We start from the raw sequence: 15251 nt of genomic DNA on the forward strand, positions 1-15251 counted from the left end.
GCCCTGACCTCAGTCACTAGCATCCAGATGCTCTCTCTCTTTCCTTCCCCCGCCCAGTGGAGTCATTCACCACAGGGGCCAGGATGGAGGGCACCCAGGGGTGAGGTCAGCCCTGATGACCCGTGTCTCATATCCCTAAAGTAGCGTCACTGATGCCAGTATTTATAAGAACAAGTGTCAGCTGGGTGTAGTGGCTCATGCCTGTCAGCCCAGCCGCCCGGGAGGCACCAGTAGGAGGCTCCTGGTCCAGGTTGGCCTAGGCAAAAAAGCAAAAAGACCAAACCAAAACAACAACAACAACAAAACCAACCCCACAAAACCTCCTATAAAATGTGACTCGATTTAAACAAAAAACTAAATCCATAAAAGGGCCGGGAGGGCGGCTGATGTGGTAGAATGAATGCTTCTCTGAGGCTGTGAGTTCAAACCCTAGTTCTGAAGCAAGCAAGCAAGCAAGCACGCGCACCAGACCCTAGCGGTTCATCTTGTAATCCTAGTTACTGAGGGGACTAAGATCTTAGGGTCTCAGTTCAACGTCAGCACAGGCAGGAAAATCTTTATCTCCAAATAAATACTAAAAAGCTGGAAGTAGAGGGGGAGGCTCAAGTGATAGAGACTGGCTTTGAATGAAAAAGCTAAGGGGCAGTGCTTAGGCCCTGAGTTCAAGCCTCAGTATTGGTGTGCACGTACCCACGCACCCACGCACGAACACACACACACACACACACACACACACACACACACGAAGGAAGGAGGGAGGGAAGAAAGGAAGGAAAAAGAAGGTAGAGCTGGGCCCCTGGTGCCTCACACCGGTAGTCCTAATTACTCAGGAGGCTGAGATATGAGGATCATGGTTCAAAGCCAGCCCAGGAAGGAAACTAGTGATTGAGTAGAGGGACAAAGGAGAGAGCAGGAGTTCTATGTACTCACACGCATGGATGTGAATCCACATATCGCGTGTATGTACTTGACACAAGTATCAAAAACAATAGCAAAGTTGTGATAGGGTAAATATCATTGCACAATATATATCCTGTAATTATATATTTTATATATTAGGTATAATCTATGCATGCATGCTAGTACAGTAGCTTGAACTCAGGATCTTGCATTCCCATTCATCTTGTTTGCTCAGCTGGTGTTTTTCTGCTTGTGCCATGACTTCAGCCTAGAGTTTTGCTGGTAACTTTGGAGCTGAAATCTTATGAAATTTTCTGCCCAGACTGGCTTCAAACTTTGATCCTCAGATCTCTGCCTCTTGAGTAACTAGGATTACAGTTGTAAGCTGCAGACACTTGGTTTATTCCACAGTATTTTTAAATATTTGAAGCAAGTGATTTTTTTCTGACTTTTTTTTTGAGACAGGGTCTCACTGTGTGGCCCAAGCTGGCCTTGAATTCATCATCTTCTTGCCTCACCCTCTTGAGTGCTGGGATTGCAGGTGGGTGCCACCATACCCAGCCAGCCTGAAGCAAGCAATTCAAACCAACTCCCAAATGTTGTGGGAACCTCTGGTTGATTTTGTGAGCCTCCAGTGGGTTGGTAATTTGAACACGGTACATCCAACTTCCCTCTCCCTCTATTTCCTTTGTCAATTTGTTGCCAGGGGCCAGACTGTCAAAGCTTAAGCCACTTCCGGAAGCTCATAGCATTCGTGCCCAAGGAGTGAATGAAGAAAAGGAGGGGCTGGTTGGGAGGGGAGGAGTACATTGTTCCTGTGCTGGGGTTAGTCCTATGAAGGACAAGGAGGAGGAAGACACACCATGGAGGGGATCCCCAGGAGGGAAGCAGAGAAATCAAGGTCGTGGGGAAGACATTTTGGAACTGGGAGCCCTGGCTCAGCCAGTCCTATCCTGGTACCTGCTTGATGTTTGTCTTTAAGCCCCAAGCATTTCCAGGCAGCTGGATTTCAAGCCATAGAATCTGGCCCAAGTGCACGTGTAGGACATGCCAGTCTATGTTCATTCACACCTGCACAAAGCACACCAACACATTAGCACCAAGCACTTATGAAGGTGTATGCCCACACTCACATATATAACTAGTTGTATTTTAAAAGGCTTCTTGTGGCCAGGTGCTGGTGGCTCATGCCTGTAATCTAGCTACTCTGGAGGATGAGATAGGAAGACTGAGGTTTGAAGTCAGCCTGAGCAGAAAAGTCTGTGAGACTTTTTATCTCCAATTAACCAGCAAAAAGCCAGATCTGAAGGTGTGGCTGAAATGCCAGCCAAGCAAGATGGCAAGGGGAACAGAATAGAGCAGAATAGAATAGAAAGAAAAATGCTTCTCACTCACAAAACCAGAATTGGAAAATAATGGGGGGAAAGGCATCAGTTCAAATCCTGCGCTCGCTCACCCTTGGAGCTTGCTCCCTCTTCATCCTTCCCTGTCACCTGCTCAGAGACTAACCCAACCCCCTGGACACCATAGTAGCACAGCAGAGCTGCCTGGCTTGAGCAGATTTAACCTCATCCCCGAGAAGGGCCCCATGCCCCCTGTCCTCAGACCCACAGGATCACTACCTCTGGCTGCTGCCAGCCATGACTGCTCCTCTCCCTTGCCCACTCCTTGACCCTCACTTTGCTCTCCTCCAGGAGATCTTCTGGGACCTGGAAACATAGGTCCCTCCCCTGAGCCTGAGGATTCTGGAGAGGCCTTTGAATTCGATGACAGTGATGAAGAGGACGCCAGCCTTGCCCCCACGGGGGACACAGACCTCCCGCTGATCAGCTTTGACCCCGTCTCTGGCACAGGTAAGGGTGTTTTATTTTATTTTTTCAATTTCAGCCAGAGAGCTGGGGGAAGAGCAGGCTTTTCACCGGGGGGTGGGGGATGGGGGAGGGCTGTGGCCCCAATGCTGTCCCCAGGAAGTGGGACTGGACTGCATTCCAGGCTTCCCCTGGGAATGGGATGTCTAACATTCCTGCAACATCTGGCGCCCTGCGTGTTATAGATGGAAGAGTGTGGCCTGGCTTTGCTGTGGAGACACTTTCTACCCAGAGCTGTGTCTTGGCTACCCTCCTGGCCACTGCCCAGAACCTCTCTTACCCTTCCCCAGCCCCCCCTCCCCCCCCCTCCCCCCCCCCCGTCCCGCCAGCCCACCAGAGAGGCAAGTTTTCCAGCCCCCTCTCCCTCCTAGCTCTGGGCGCTGGAAGGGCCCTGATGAATCTGGTGGTTGGTCCATGGCAGCCGCTGGACTTTTCTATTCTGTCATGTGGGAGAGACTCTAGGGACCAGACTGGCCGGAACTTCCTGCAGGCTGGGGACAGAGCCTCCTCCGCAAGGAGCTGGGGATGGGGGAGTCCCGGCGCCCAGGCAGGCAGGCTGGAGTTTGGGATGTAGGCCCTGAGGGCAGGGTGGCACAGGCCTGACAGGTAGGATGGCTTCGTCAGGAGCAGAGGTTGGCCAAGGGCAGGAGCCCAGCCGCCCTCAGGAGGCGGGGAAGGGGGCGGGAAAAGGCTGAATTGAGGGGCCCAGCCCCCTCATCTGACGAGCTTTTCCTCTCTGCCCTTCTCCACAGACTTGGACCAGGCCGCTGCACCACCCCAGACAGAGTAAGTGACCTCGCGCTCCTTTGCTTTGATGGCTGGAAAAAAGGGGAGACCAGCACGGGAGGGGGAGGGGAGAACCCCCACAGGCCTTCCACGAGGAGGATGGCATTTCCCTAAGACCCTTTGCTCTAGATGAGACGGCCTGGTAAACTTCTGTGGTCTCTTGTTGTCTTCTGCCCAGGAGCCTGTGACATAGCCCAGGGCCCCAACCCTGCCACGCCCCCTTGTAGCTGTGTGGCTCTGGAGAAGTCACAGACCTCTACCTGGTGTCACTCTGACCCCGAGGAGGATAGAGTCACGACAGACCACTCCTAGGCACCGCCACGGGGAGCCGATGGAGCTGCCTGGCACAGTTCTGCCAATACCCTCCCATTCCGTTCTTGGCACTGCTGGTGGTGAGGGGAGGCAGTTCTAATGGCTAAGGGTCCCAGTGCTGGCTGTCTGAGCCTTAACCCTGGCTGCACCCACTAACGATGGGCCTTGGATGAGTCAAAGGCTCTCTGGATCTCAATTTTCTCGTCTATAAAATGGAGCACTTAAGGAGGGAGGATACTTTGATCCCAGCGCCCTTGAGCTCTGGGCTGGAAGCCGAGGCCTGCCATGCTGGTGCCTTCTGCTTCTTCTAAACCTGGGAGTAAGGGTGGGATCCAGCTAGTGGCCAGGGGCATTTGCTGGTGTATGATGTGTGTGTGGGAATTCTCGGCAGGTATCACTGAGGGAGATCACAGGAGGCAGCCTCTGCAGGGGTGAGCCGGGAGGGTTTCAGCCGGACCAGTGCTGGGTAATCAGGTTCAGCGTGTGGGACCAGTGGCTCCATGTCTCCTCCTTGATTAGGCAGTGGGCTGAATCAGCCGCCTCCGGCCAGGCTGGTTACCACATCTGGGGTCTCCCAAAAGCTTGGAGCCTTCCTGGGTTGCTAGGACCAAGGCTACAGAGAAACTGAGTCTGATGGGGTGCAGACATGATCAAGTAGCTCAGGACCACTAGCCAGAGGGGCTGCATGGGGGAGTCTGGCTTAGCCACTGGCAGGGTGGGCAAAGGTCCAGGCAGGAGTGGCCCCTACCATAGAGGTGAGGGCTGAGGAGCCGTGGGCGGAATGAAGGACACCCTCCCTGGGGCTTTGCATCCTGTCCAACCACCCTCCCGGAGACCCAGCTGCCCCAGAGCTCAGAGCTGGGAATGTAGCAGCCACGCCCTCCCTGCCCACCTTCTTTCTCTGCTTGTGGTCCTGCAGGGGCCTGGGGACACTGATTTTGAGCCCGGCCTCATGGTGGCAGCTGGGACAGGCTGTGTCATGCCAGGCCACCATGGGGTACCACACCGAGGCTGGGTGACTCAGTGACCCCGGAGCTGGGGTGGACCTGTGAGGGTTGGAATCCTCTGATGACCAGGCCTCAGTGAGGCTGTCTGCTCCAAGTTTGCCTGGAGCTGCCCTGGCTCCCTTCACCCATCTCCTGGGGGACACCTGCCTAGCTTGCTAGCTTAGCCCCTCTCTTGCTGTGTGGCTTGGGACTGCGTGGGGACCTCTCTGACCTGCAGTTTCCCTGTCTGGAAGCCTGGGGCATCACAGACCAGGCCTCCCTTCCCTTGGACTCGGGGGAGGCACCCACCGCAGCAGCAAGGGCCCCTTGTATTGTCACTGAATGCCCGTCCACAGGACACACTCCCTGTGTAAGGAGAGGTTAGGAGAGGCACCCGAGAGGCCCAGCAGCCTGACTTGGTACCCTAAGACGCTGGTGCCTGGACTCCGGGTCCAGTGCTCTCTGTAGCTCTCAGCTTCATCCCTTCCCAGGTCCTGCCAGTTTTCTGAGTAGTAATTTTCCACCGTAGAGTCCACTGGGAGGGAGAATCAACACTGGTCACTCTCCTCCGTTATCCAGGAGAAAAGGAAATAAAAGCCTGATTTTCTTAAACAAAACAAAACAAAACAAAATCCCAACATCCCCAAAGGTGGCCACTAAGCGAACGCTGTTTTGAAAAACAAAACCTGATTTCAGGTTTCAGCGTGAGGATATTTCAGCTGTCCTCCGGGTCCCCCACTGGGAGGTTTGGACATGGCCTTAGCCTGGCCTGGCTGCCGACCTGGCCTTTGGCTTTGGGTCTCGAGGCTTCTGATCTGTACAGAAAGGCTATGGGCTCCAGAGAGCTTTCCTTGCAAACTGAGACACAAGGCCCGACACAAACAACTTAAAAAAGGAAGGATTTATTTTGGCTTCTGGGTCTGGATGGTTCAGAAGTTCAGGTTGGCTGGGCCCATTGCCTGGTGCTGGAGTAGGGGCAGACAACATGGCCTCAGAAGCCTGGGGTGGCCGCTGCTCCCCCGTGGTGACCAGGAGGCAGAGGCAGACACCTGCAGAGGACCAGATCTGTCTTTCCAGGGCCTGCCCCAGTGACCTACTTCCTCTAACTAGGCCCCGCCTCCTGCTTGCATCCACCTCCCGTGAATTATGACTCCAGCATAGGATGGAGCCATTGAATCCATTGATTAAATCAAGGCCCTTAGGATCCACCCCTCTCTCCACTCTTCCCCATAACGATCCTTTGGGGGACACTGCAGAGTCACATTGCAGCGGTGACCTTGTCCCCTCTGATCATCACCCCAAAAATACGAGCAGGGGCCCCGGGGCAGTGACCCGGCCAGCAGGAGGAGGGTGCTCTGTGGTGGAGCTGCCTTGAAGTCTTGGCCCTACGACTTCCTTCAAGTTGCTTGCTTTTTTTCAAGCCTTTCCTTTTGAGATAAGAGTCTTACTACTTTTGTCTGGGCTAGCCTCCACCTGTGATCCTCCTCCCTTTGCCTCCTGAGCAGCTGGGATTACAGGCATGTACCACCACACGGACTCACTTTTCTGCAGTAAAATGAGAGCAGCAAGCCTCTTTCACAGGGCTGTGAGGAATGTGTATCTGGCTGGCTATGTGGTGGCTGCTCCAGATGCCTTCTCTGCTGTGATTGGGACTTTGGGTTAAGCCTTTATGCACTAGCTATGGGACCTGCCAATCTCCCCGCCTCTCTGTCCCCCATCTTCACAGTGCCTGGAGGGTGATGGGAGGTCATCGTACAGATGAAGGCCTCCACTGGGGCCTGTGGCTTGGAGGCAGCCAGGCTGCATGGGGGGGTGAACAGAGCAGCTGGTGTCACTCATGGTGGAGGCCTGTAGATGACTGGGGGGGTTCAACTGCCATGATCAGCAGCCTCAAGGCATGAGGGTGTCTGGAAACATGCCCATCTGGCTGCTGTGACAAGCCTGCTTCCCGGCGCTCCACACTGGTGGTGAGTTCCCTGTCCTCGGTGGGGCTGACCCCTGGTCACATAACAGCAATGATTGCATCAGAACTGATGGTGGTGGTGGCAGCTGGGTTTCCCAGGGGAGCACGGTGTGACCGGAGAGCCCAGGTCTCTAGGAAGGAGACCCTGCCACTCCCCAGGGAAGGAGGTGCTGGGTCCAGGGTCACACACAGATGGCTGTGGGCATTTGGGAATAGAGGCTGGGGACCACCAGGGTCTCTTGCCTGCCGCCCCCCAAACCCAGCTTCATTCTCAGCACACTCCTGGGCAGGTGGGGTGAGGGGAAATGATGACAACGTTGACATCTCAAATGAAGGTCTAATGAAGGACGGTGAGATGATAGGTCCCCAGAGCTGAAAGGCGACTTCCAGGGTCTCCATGGAAACGAGACGCAAACAAACAAACCAGCAAAAGAATGTCTCAGGCTAGATTCTGATTCTGGCAGCTGATAGGAGCCAGGCCAGAGGCCAGAGGCCAGAGGCCAGGGAAAGCTCAGAGTAGTTGAGTGACCTGATGCTGGCCTGAGCATTTGGGGGCATATTACCCGGCAGCTGATAGGAGCCAGGCCAGAGGCCAGAGGCCAGAGGCCAGAGGCCAGGGAAAGCTCAGAGTAGTTGAGTGACCCGATGCTGGCCTGAGCATTTGGGGGCATATTACCCGGCAGCTGATAGGAGCCAGGCCAGAGGCCAGAGGCCAGAGGCCAGGGAAAGCTCAGAGTAGTTGAGTGACCCGATGCTGGCCTGAGCATTTGGGGGCATATTACCCGATCACTCCAACTCTGGGAGCCTCGGGAGATGGGCAACGTTGGTCACACCCATTTTGCAGGTGAGAAAACAGAGGCTTCACTTCAGGCCTCATCCAGCTAGTAAGTACCAAGTCTGGAATTCAGTCCCTTTGACCGCCCGCCCATCGGCCAAAGGCTGTAGAGTTCACCTGTCCTGGAAGACTTTGAGACCCTTGCACTTAATAAGCCCCTGGCTCTCACTGAGGAAATCTGGACCAAAGGACTGGTTCTGAGCCAGGGAGGGGAACGTGAGCCGGTGGGTGTATCATTGGCTTCCTGTGTTTCTCCTGGACGCCTGCCTGCCTCCCCCCTCAGAGCACAGAGCCTCTGGACTCTGGCCCCGTCTGGAGTTCTTTACTTTTCCTGCCTGGATTTGCCACTGCCCCACAACCCCGTTGTGGCCTCTGCCTGTCCTAGTGGAGCAGAGTTGTGGCTCCAGGCCCGGCCATGGAAGCTGTAATTGGCTGTCTGTCGGTACACATCCTCCCCCTCCTTGACTCACCTGGATCAGGTGCATTGTGCTGAGCAGGGGCTAGAAGCTTTCCCGGGCCTGCAGCCTGAGAGAGGAATGGGTGGGTGTGTGGGTGGGGGACGGAGCTCCCCTGACATCCCGGGAATGAGGGTCGGGCTGTGAGAAGAGGCTGCCATTGAGGTCTAGAGTTGTTCAGAGTCCCAGGCTGCTGCTTCTACCAATGTTTCCTGACATCTGGACATTTCAGCCTCCTAGCTCTGTCCTACAGGGACCATCTGGGACTTGCGGCCTGGCAGCCACCAGCGTCCCCAGTGGAGTCCTTCATGGAGGCTTTGGGGTCCACACCTGTCTTTCTATGTAGCCCCTACAGGGGGAGAAGCACATTTCTCTCTTCCTCCTTCTCAGTCCCTGATTGCAAGGCTTTTTGTTTTTCTACCTGGGACTCAGGACCTTTGCATCCCAGGACTTCCGGGGTCCAAGTACAAAAGCCCACAGCCTGTCTCTTGCAAACACACACACCATGAACCTGGCACACTTGGGTCCCCTGGACCCAGTGTGAAGAGGCTGTTGGTACTAAACTGGTCACTGGTGACTCATACCCATGATCCTAGCTACACATTCAGCCTCACAACAGCTAAAGTAGGCAGAGCAACAGCTTGCCCCAAAGATGGCCCTATCTGAGCTCCAGAACCCTCAAATACACTGCCTTGCACGGCCACATGACCGTAGAGGGGAGAATGTCCTGGATTCTTTGGCTGGCCTTATAAGGGGGAGGCAGGAGGTCAGACTCAGAGAGGGTTGGAACGATGCCTTGCTGCTGGCTCAGGAGATGGAGGGACAGTGAAGCACGGAGTGCAGACGGCTTCTAGAGGCTGGGAAAGGGAACGGCGGGCTCCCTCCCAGCTTCCAGAAGGAGCCATCATGGTCTTTAATTTTTTGTGCTGGTACTGGGGCTTGAACTCAGGGACTCACACTCTCCCTTAGCTCTTTCACTCAAGACTGGTGCTCTGCCACTTAAGCCATAACTGCTTTCTGGTCTTTTGCTGGTTAGTTAGTTGGAGATAAGAATCTCTGAGTTTGTCTGCCTGGGCTGGCTTCGAACTGTGATTCTCAGATCTCAGCCCCTGAGTAGCTAGGATTACAAGGCATGAGCCATTGGTGCCAGCCAATATGGTCTTTTGATCTCTACAACTCTGACAGTGTGTGTGTGTGTGTTTGTGTTTGTGTGTGTGTGTGTGTGTGTGTGTGTTGAGAGAGGGGGGAGGGAGAGAGGAGAAAGGAGAAAGAGAGGGAGAGAGGAGAGAGAGAAAGATGGAGGGAGAGGGAGAGAGAGAGGGAGAGGAGAGAGGGGGAGAGAGAGAGAAGAGGGAGAGAGAGAGAAAGGAGCTTTATCTTGCTATGTACCTGAGGAGGCTGGTCTCAAACTCAAGATTCTCCTGAGTCTGGAATTAGAGGCACATGCTACCATTCCAGCCTAAATTCGTGTCTTCAGTTTCTACATTTCTGGTAAGTTGTTGCAGCAGCAATACGATATTGTTCTGCAAAGAGAGAAACTACCACAGGCCCCATTTGCAGCTCCAGATTGTTGGGGGAAGGGTGTCCTTGCCCAAGGGGCTGGCATTCTGAGCCCCGTGTTTTGATTTTGATGTGCTTGAGTATGTGTCTGGGCTCTGTCCACGTTGGTCAGGCCGGTGCTCAGGGCACTGCTAATGGCACTGATGTATCCTCAGGACACTCAGAGGATGTGTCATAACCCCATTGTAAAGGTGCAGCCTCAGGCTTGGTTTCCCTTCTACAGAGTGGGGTCAGAAGAGCTTCGGGAGGATAAACTGACATATTAAAGGCCCAGAGCCTGGTTAAGGAGCTGCTTGCTGCCACTGTCCCCAAAGCATGTGGGTCAGTCCAGGGCACAAGGGACGCCATGCTAGTAAACTTTTTTTTTTAATAACTGTACCAAGGTTTGAACTCAGGACCGTATGCTTGTTTGGCTTGCTTGCTTGGCTGTTGCTTTATCACTTGGGCCACATCTCTGGCTCAGCTTTTTGCTGTTTAATTGGTGATGGAGTGTCACACACATTTCTGTCTGGGCTGGGCTGGCTTTGAACTATGATCCTGTGGGTCTCAGCTCTGAGTAGCTGGGATCATAGACAACTAGCACCTGGTTAATTTTGTGTGCGTGCGCCTGCGTGTGTCTGTGTGTGCCCGTGTGTGCATGCGCGCGCGCGCGTGTGTGTGTGTGTGTGTGTGTGTGTGTGTATGTGTGTGCACTCACCAATACTGGGGCTTGAACTCAGGGCCTTGTACTCTTCTTTGGCTATTTTGTTCAAGGCTGACACTGTATTACTTGAGCCATGCCTCCATTTCTGGCGCGCTTTTTTTTGTGGTTAATTGGATACAAGAGTCTCTTGGACTTTCCTGCCTGGGCTGGCTTCAAACCCCGATCCTCAGATCTCAGCCTCCTGAGTAGCTACTGTTTTATGGGAACTTGATCTGCGAGGTACAGAGAAGCATACTTTGAGAGGTCGAATTGGAAGTCTTCATTAGAAAGCCAGCGACTGCAAGCAGACGAGTGTCTCCCCTAGACTTGCAGCCCTGAATGTTGTTAGCGTGAGGCTAAGAAAGCCAAAATCAACCTCAAGGCAGACGTGGCATGGCATGGGGATTTGTGAAGCATGTTTACAGAAGTAACACCAGCCAGTTATGAGTTAACTAGCGAGGGTGGTTAACATTTGTTAGAGGCAACTTGGGGGAACAATCAAGGGTAGAGATTTACCGGAATACAACCATCTTAATGATCAGGGGTGAGGGACAGGGGTTTCCTGGTGTCTAACAATCCATGCCAGAGCTGCAGCTCTGGGAATGACCTTCGCCCCATCTATAATTCTCAGAATTGAGTGAAATGTCCCTGTTACCTGTTAAGGCATGAAGATGGCGGTGGGGACAAGTTGGCATTGCTTAGGCCCAGTATCTATTATTTCGCTAGGATTACAGGTACCAGCCACCAGTACCTAGCTAATTTTTTTTTTTTTAAATGATGCTGGAGATCAAACCCAGAACCTCTCACACATATGAAGCACTGATTTTTACCATTGCGTTCCACGCAGTCTTTGCCAAGAGAACTTCGAGTGTTATCCCAGATAGGTTACCTTCTTCCCTCCCTCTGTGTTCCCCTCTTTGTAAAAGTCACATTTGTTGTAGAGAGACTGGAAAGCACAGGAAATGGGGGGGCTGAGAGCAGTCTTGACCGTGGTGTGTGTGTGTGTCCGCTTTTCCGCTGTGTGCACACACCACTGTGTGTGTGTGTGTGTGCGTGCGCGCGCACGGTGGCTTTTATAGAGCCGTGGTTTTACTACACATGCCGTTTTCCAGTGCACTAATTTTCCCTCTTAATTACATGGGGGACCATTTTCCCACGGGAATCTGTATCCTCAGCACCGCTGTACTTTTCTTTCGGTTACAGCTGAGTCTTCTATGCCTGTCTCGAGGCTGATCACCAAGCTTGGGGCCCCTGGAGCTAGGAGGCTGGCTGGTGCACACACATGGAGCAGAAGCCCAGGGGGGCCTGTGGGTGTGGGGGTGCCAGGTGGGGCCTTCCACGGACTTCCCCAAGGGGCTTTTCCCCCTCCACTTCCTCAGAAAGTGGATCTGTGGCAGTGAGTAGGCTGGCCTGGAGGAGGCCTGGGGGGAAGAATGGGGAAGGTACGTGCTGGCCAGTTTGTGCTAAGGACATTTCCTACCTTCTTCCTCAGCTTTTCCCAACACTCCAAGAGATAGCTATCATTGCCCATTTCATGGAAACAGACCCAGAGGAATGCCATATGCATTATCTCATTCAATCCTCAAAAGAGAACTAGCAGCCATTATTATTATTTTTATTATTACCAATTCTGGGACTTGAAAAAAAGAACTAGCAGCCATTATTATTATTATTATTACCAATTCTGGGGCTTGAACTCAAGGCCTGAGTGTTGTTCCTTAGCTTTTTGACTCAAGGCTGATGCTCTACCATGTGAGCCATACCTCCACTTCTGGCTTTATTTTGCCAGTCCTGGGGCTTGAACTCAGGATCTGGGTACTGTCCCTCAGCTTCTTTTTCTCAAGGCTAGCACTCTACCACTTGAGCCACAGCACCAGTTCTAGCTTTTTCTGTTTATATGGACTCAAACCCAGGGCTTCATGCATGCTAGGCAAGCACTCTATCACTGAGCCACATTCAATAAAGAGTCTCACAGACTTGCCTGCCTGGACTAGCTTTGAACCTCCATCCTCAGATCTCAACCTCGTGAGTAGCTAGGATTCCAGGTGTGAGCCAGTGATGCTTTGCTAAAAGCAATGATTCACCACTAAATGGTTCTACATTTTGTGATTGGTCCTGGTGCACCATAGTCTTAGCTGAGCCAAGGTTTTATCCAGATGTGTTGGCTGCAGTGTGTGTGTGTGTGTGTGTGTGTGTGTGTGTGTGTGTGTGTTGTGTGTGTTCATGTCTATCTGTACCCACTTCTACTTGTATGCCCTGGTTCTCAGTGCATGGTGAAGCTGGTGTGTGCCCCTACCCAAACCAGCGGAAGCCCCTCCCTAAACAGTACAGGCTCCTCCCCCAACCAGCACAAGCCCCTCCCCCAGCCAGTGTAGGCCCCTCCCCAACCAGCGCAAGCTCCTCCCTGAACCAGCACAGATCTCACCCTAACCAGCACAGGCCCCTCCCCCAGCCAGCACAGGCCCAGAGTCAGGCCTCTGGTCTGTCTTTTAGGTGTAGCTGGTGGGCAGCTGGTATTGACACCTCAGATCATTTCTGTACCAACTGAACAGTGTCCAGGACTGACAAAAGTCCTCAGCAGTGTCTCCCCAGCCGGCATCTGCCTGGCGTTTTGTGGGGTGGGGTGGTGCGGTGGGGTGAAGGTTTGGAGGCAGTGGCGTTGCTCTGAGTAGGGCCGTTCTGTTCCATGCAGACTTGGGTTAGGCCCTTCCAGGCATTTCTGTCTTTGAAGGTTGAGAGTTTTCTTCTTGAACATAGTTCTCATCTTGTTTCAGAAGAGACCTTGGGTTGCCCAGATGTGTGGTTCCCGCTGGCCGAGAATCCTCAAACTGTCCTGGACTTGGGCTGGCAGGCTTCTCCCTGCTCCCACCCCGCAGCCTCTGGCACTTACTGTCTGCAGAGGCTCACTGATAGCCTGGGGTCTTTGCTGGCAGATGGGACGGAGTGGGTTCTCGTGCTCTGAAGTGAGAGCAAGGCTTAAGCCAGGTAGCCAATGTCCCCAGAGGCACATAGCTCAGGCCCGACGACCAGAAAGAACAAGTGGCACTCTCAGGCTTGTCACTCCGTGGGCCAGTGACTCCCTTCTGGTGTACTGAGCTGTGACAGGCTGATAGCATGGCTGGCGGAGGACCCTGGAGGGGCCCTGTCTCCCCGTGTCCCCGCCAGTCTCTGCCAGTGCCTTTCTAGTTGAGCTGCTCTGCGTTGGTGCTGTGGGCTTCCTCTAAGGCATGGCCTTAGCCCCATCTGGCAAACCCCGCGGGGTAACCGGAGCACCTGCCTCGTTCCCCTGTGCCAGCTGTGAGGCCTCGGCTGCAGGAAGCTGAGATAAGGCTGTGGTAATCGCCTCTCACTGCTGCTTGTGGCTTCTATTATCTGGGGTTTTGAGGAGATCCTGGGAGTGTTTGCTGAGGGAGGAGGGGACCGGGTGGCTTCCAGGCATCGAAGTTGGGAGGGGCTGCAGGGAGGGGGCAGGAGCCCCAGCCTCAGGTCTCCCCACGGTCCCCTGCAGGCTCGCCTTGAGCTGGCTCCTTCATGCACACCCTGCTCCTCCCATGAACTCCCATCCCTTGCCTGGGAATCCTCTCTGCTGTCTCCTGCTCAAGTCTGGGGATGAGACAATTGGAGCTGGCCTTGAGAAAGCCCGGCAGCATGCATTCCCACCTCTCCCCTCTCCCGTCCCTGTCTCCTCTTCGTTGCTCTGGCTCAGGTGTCAGGATGGTCTACTCTATCACTTGGCAATGGTGACCGCTGACCTGGACGATCTAAAGCCCCTCTCTGCCTCCTAGGTTGGCATGAGTGGTCTTTGATCTCAAGCTTAGACTTAAAAAAAAAGTGTCACTGGCAGGTTTGTGGATGTGGATCAGAGCGGGCCCGGGGATGGCTTAGGGTGTCCCCAATCTGGGTCTGTCTGGAGTTCTCACCACTAAGCTGGGGCTGTCAGTCCCACCCACTTGGGGCTGTAGGGCCACTGAAGTGGGGATCCCTTCCCACGTGGCTCAGCAGGTCACCCAGGAGCCTCTGGATGTTTCTGCCCAGGCACTTGGTCCAGGTAGCCGTGGCCAAGTTTCTTTGCTCTTTTCCATGTGTTTATCTGGTCTCGGGAAGTGGTGCTGGCTGGCGGGTCCTCCAGTCTGTGTGGATTCAGGTCTCCCTCCTGTGGATGAACTGTGTCCTGCAGGAGGCAGGGGTGCCCCAGCCTGGCTCTTTTGTGGATCTGCCCTGGGGAGGGAGGAGGAGGGAGGGGGCGGGAAACGTGGTTCCTGGCATCCAGCAAGGACTGGCTGTGATCTCAGCACCTCTGATCCTCACACTCTGGCCCTACAGAGCTTGCTCAAGAGGAGGCACCAGCCAGGCACTAGTGGCTCACGCCTATAATCCCAGCTACTCAGCCTGGGCTGGAAAGTCCATGTGATTCTTCTCTCCAATTAACCTGTAAAAAGCTGGAAGAGGAGCTTGGCTCAAATGGTAGCGTGCCAGCCTTGAGTGAAAAAAAGCTGAGGGGTAGTGCCCATGTTCTGAGTGCAAGCCCCAGTACTGGCGTGTGCGTGTGCGCGCGCGCGCACACACACACACACACACACAGAGGAAGAACTGGGGGGGTCCGTGCTAGGCACGGACTTTGCTCCCGGTGGCAGAGGCTGTGGCTCAGTGGTGTCCTCTTCTCCCCTGCAGGGGGCCGGCTGTCCTGAGCAATGGTGATGCTGTGGATGCAGCTTTCTCTGGGGTCCGCCACACCAGTTGGAAGCGGAAGAGCTCTCGCCGCAGTAAGTTGCCCCCTCCCTGCCCACCGCGTACCCTGGGCAGTGCCAGGACCTGCTCACAGCCACCTCTAAGCTGAGACCTGGTGTGGGATCTTCAGAGCCCAGGGGACAGCCTCAGGGCAGGGACAGCCATGGCCTGGTGGC

General features: G+C 54.2%; 1 protein-coding gene across 3 annotated transcripts in view; it reads left to right on the forward strand.

Moving 5' to 3' along the window:
• Positions 1–15251, forward strand: part of Arhgef10l (Rho guanine nucleotide exchange factor 10 like) — a 124103-nt gene that overhangs the window by 36286 nt on the left and 72566 nt on the right. For all 3 annotated transcript variants that reach the window (XM_042669736.1, XM_042669737.1, XM_042669738.1), the window contains exons 3-5: positions 2595–2753; positions 3521–3554; positions 15019–15110. In XM_042669736.1, the coding sequence (XP_042525670.1) occupies positions 2595–2753; positions 3521–3554; positions 15019–15110 (285 nt within the window). The remainder of the gene's footprint in view (positions 1–2594; positions 2754–3520; positions 3555–15018; positions 15111–15251) is intronic.

This window comes from Dipodomys spectabilis, unplaced genomic scaffold, assembly GCF_019054845.1.
Source record: "Dipodomys spectabilis isolate Male_0828 unplaced genomic scaffold, ASM1905484v1 ptg000504l, whole genome shotgun sequence".
NCBI classification, from domain to species: Eukaryota; Metazoa; Chordata; class Mammalia; order Rodentia; family Heteromyidae; genus Dipodomys; species Dipodomys spectabilis.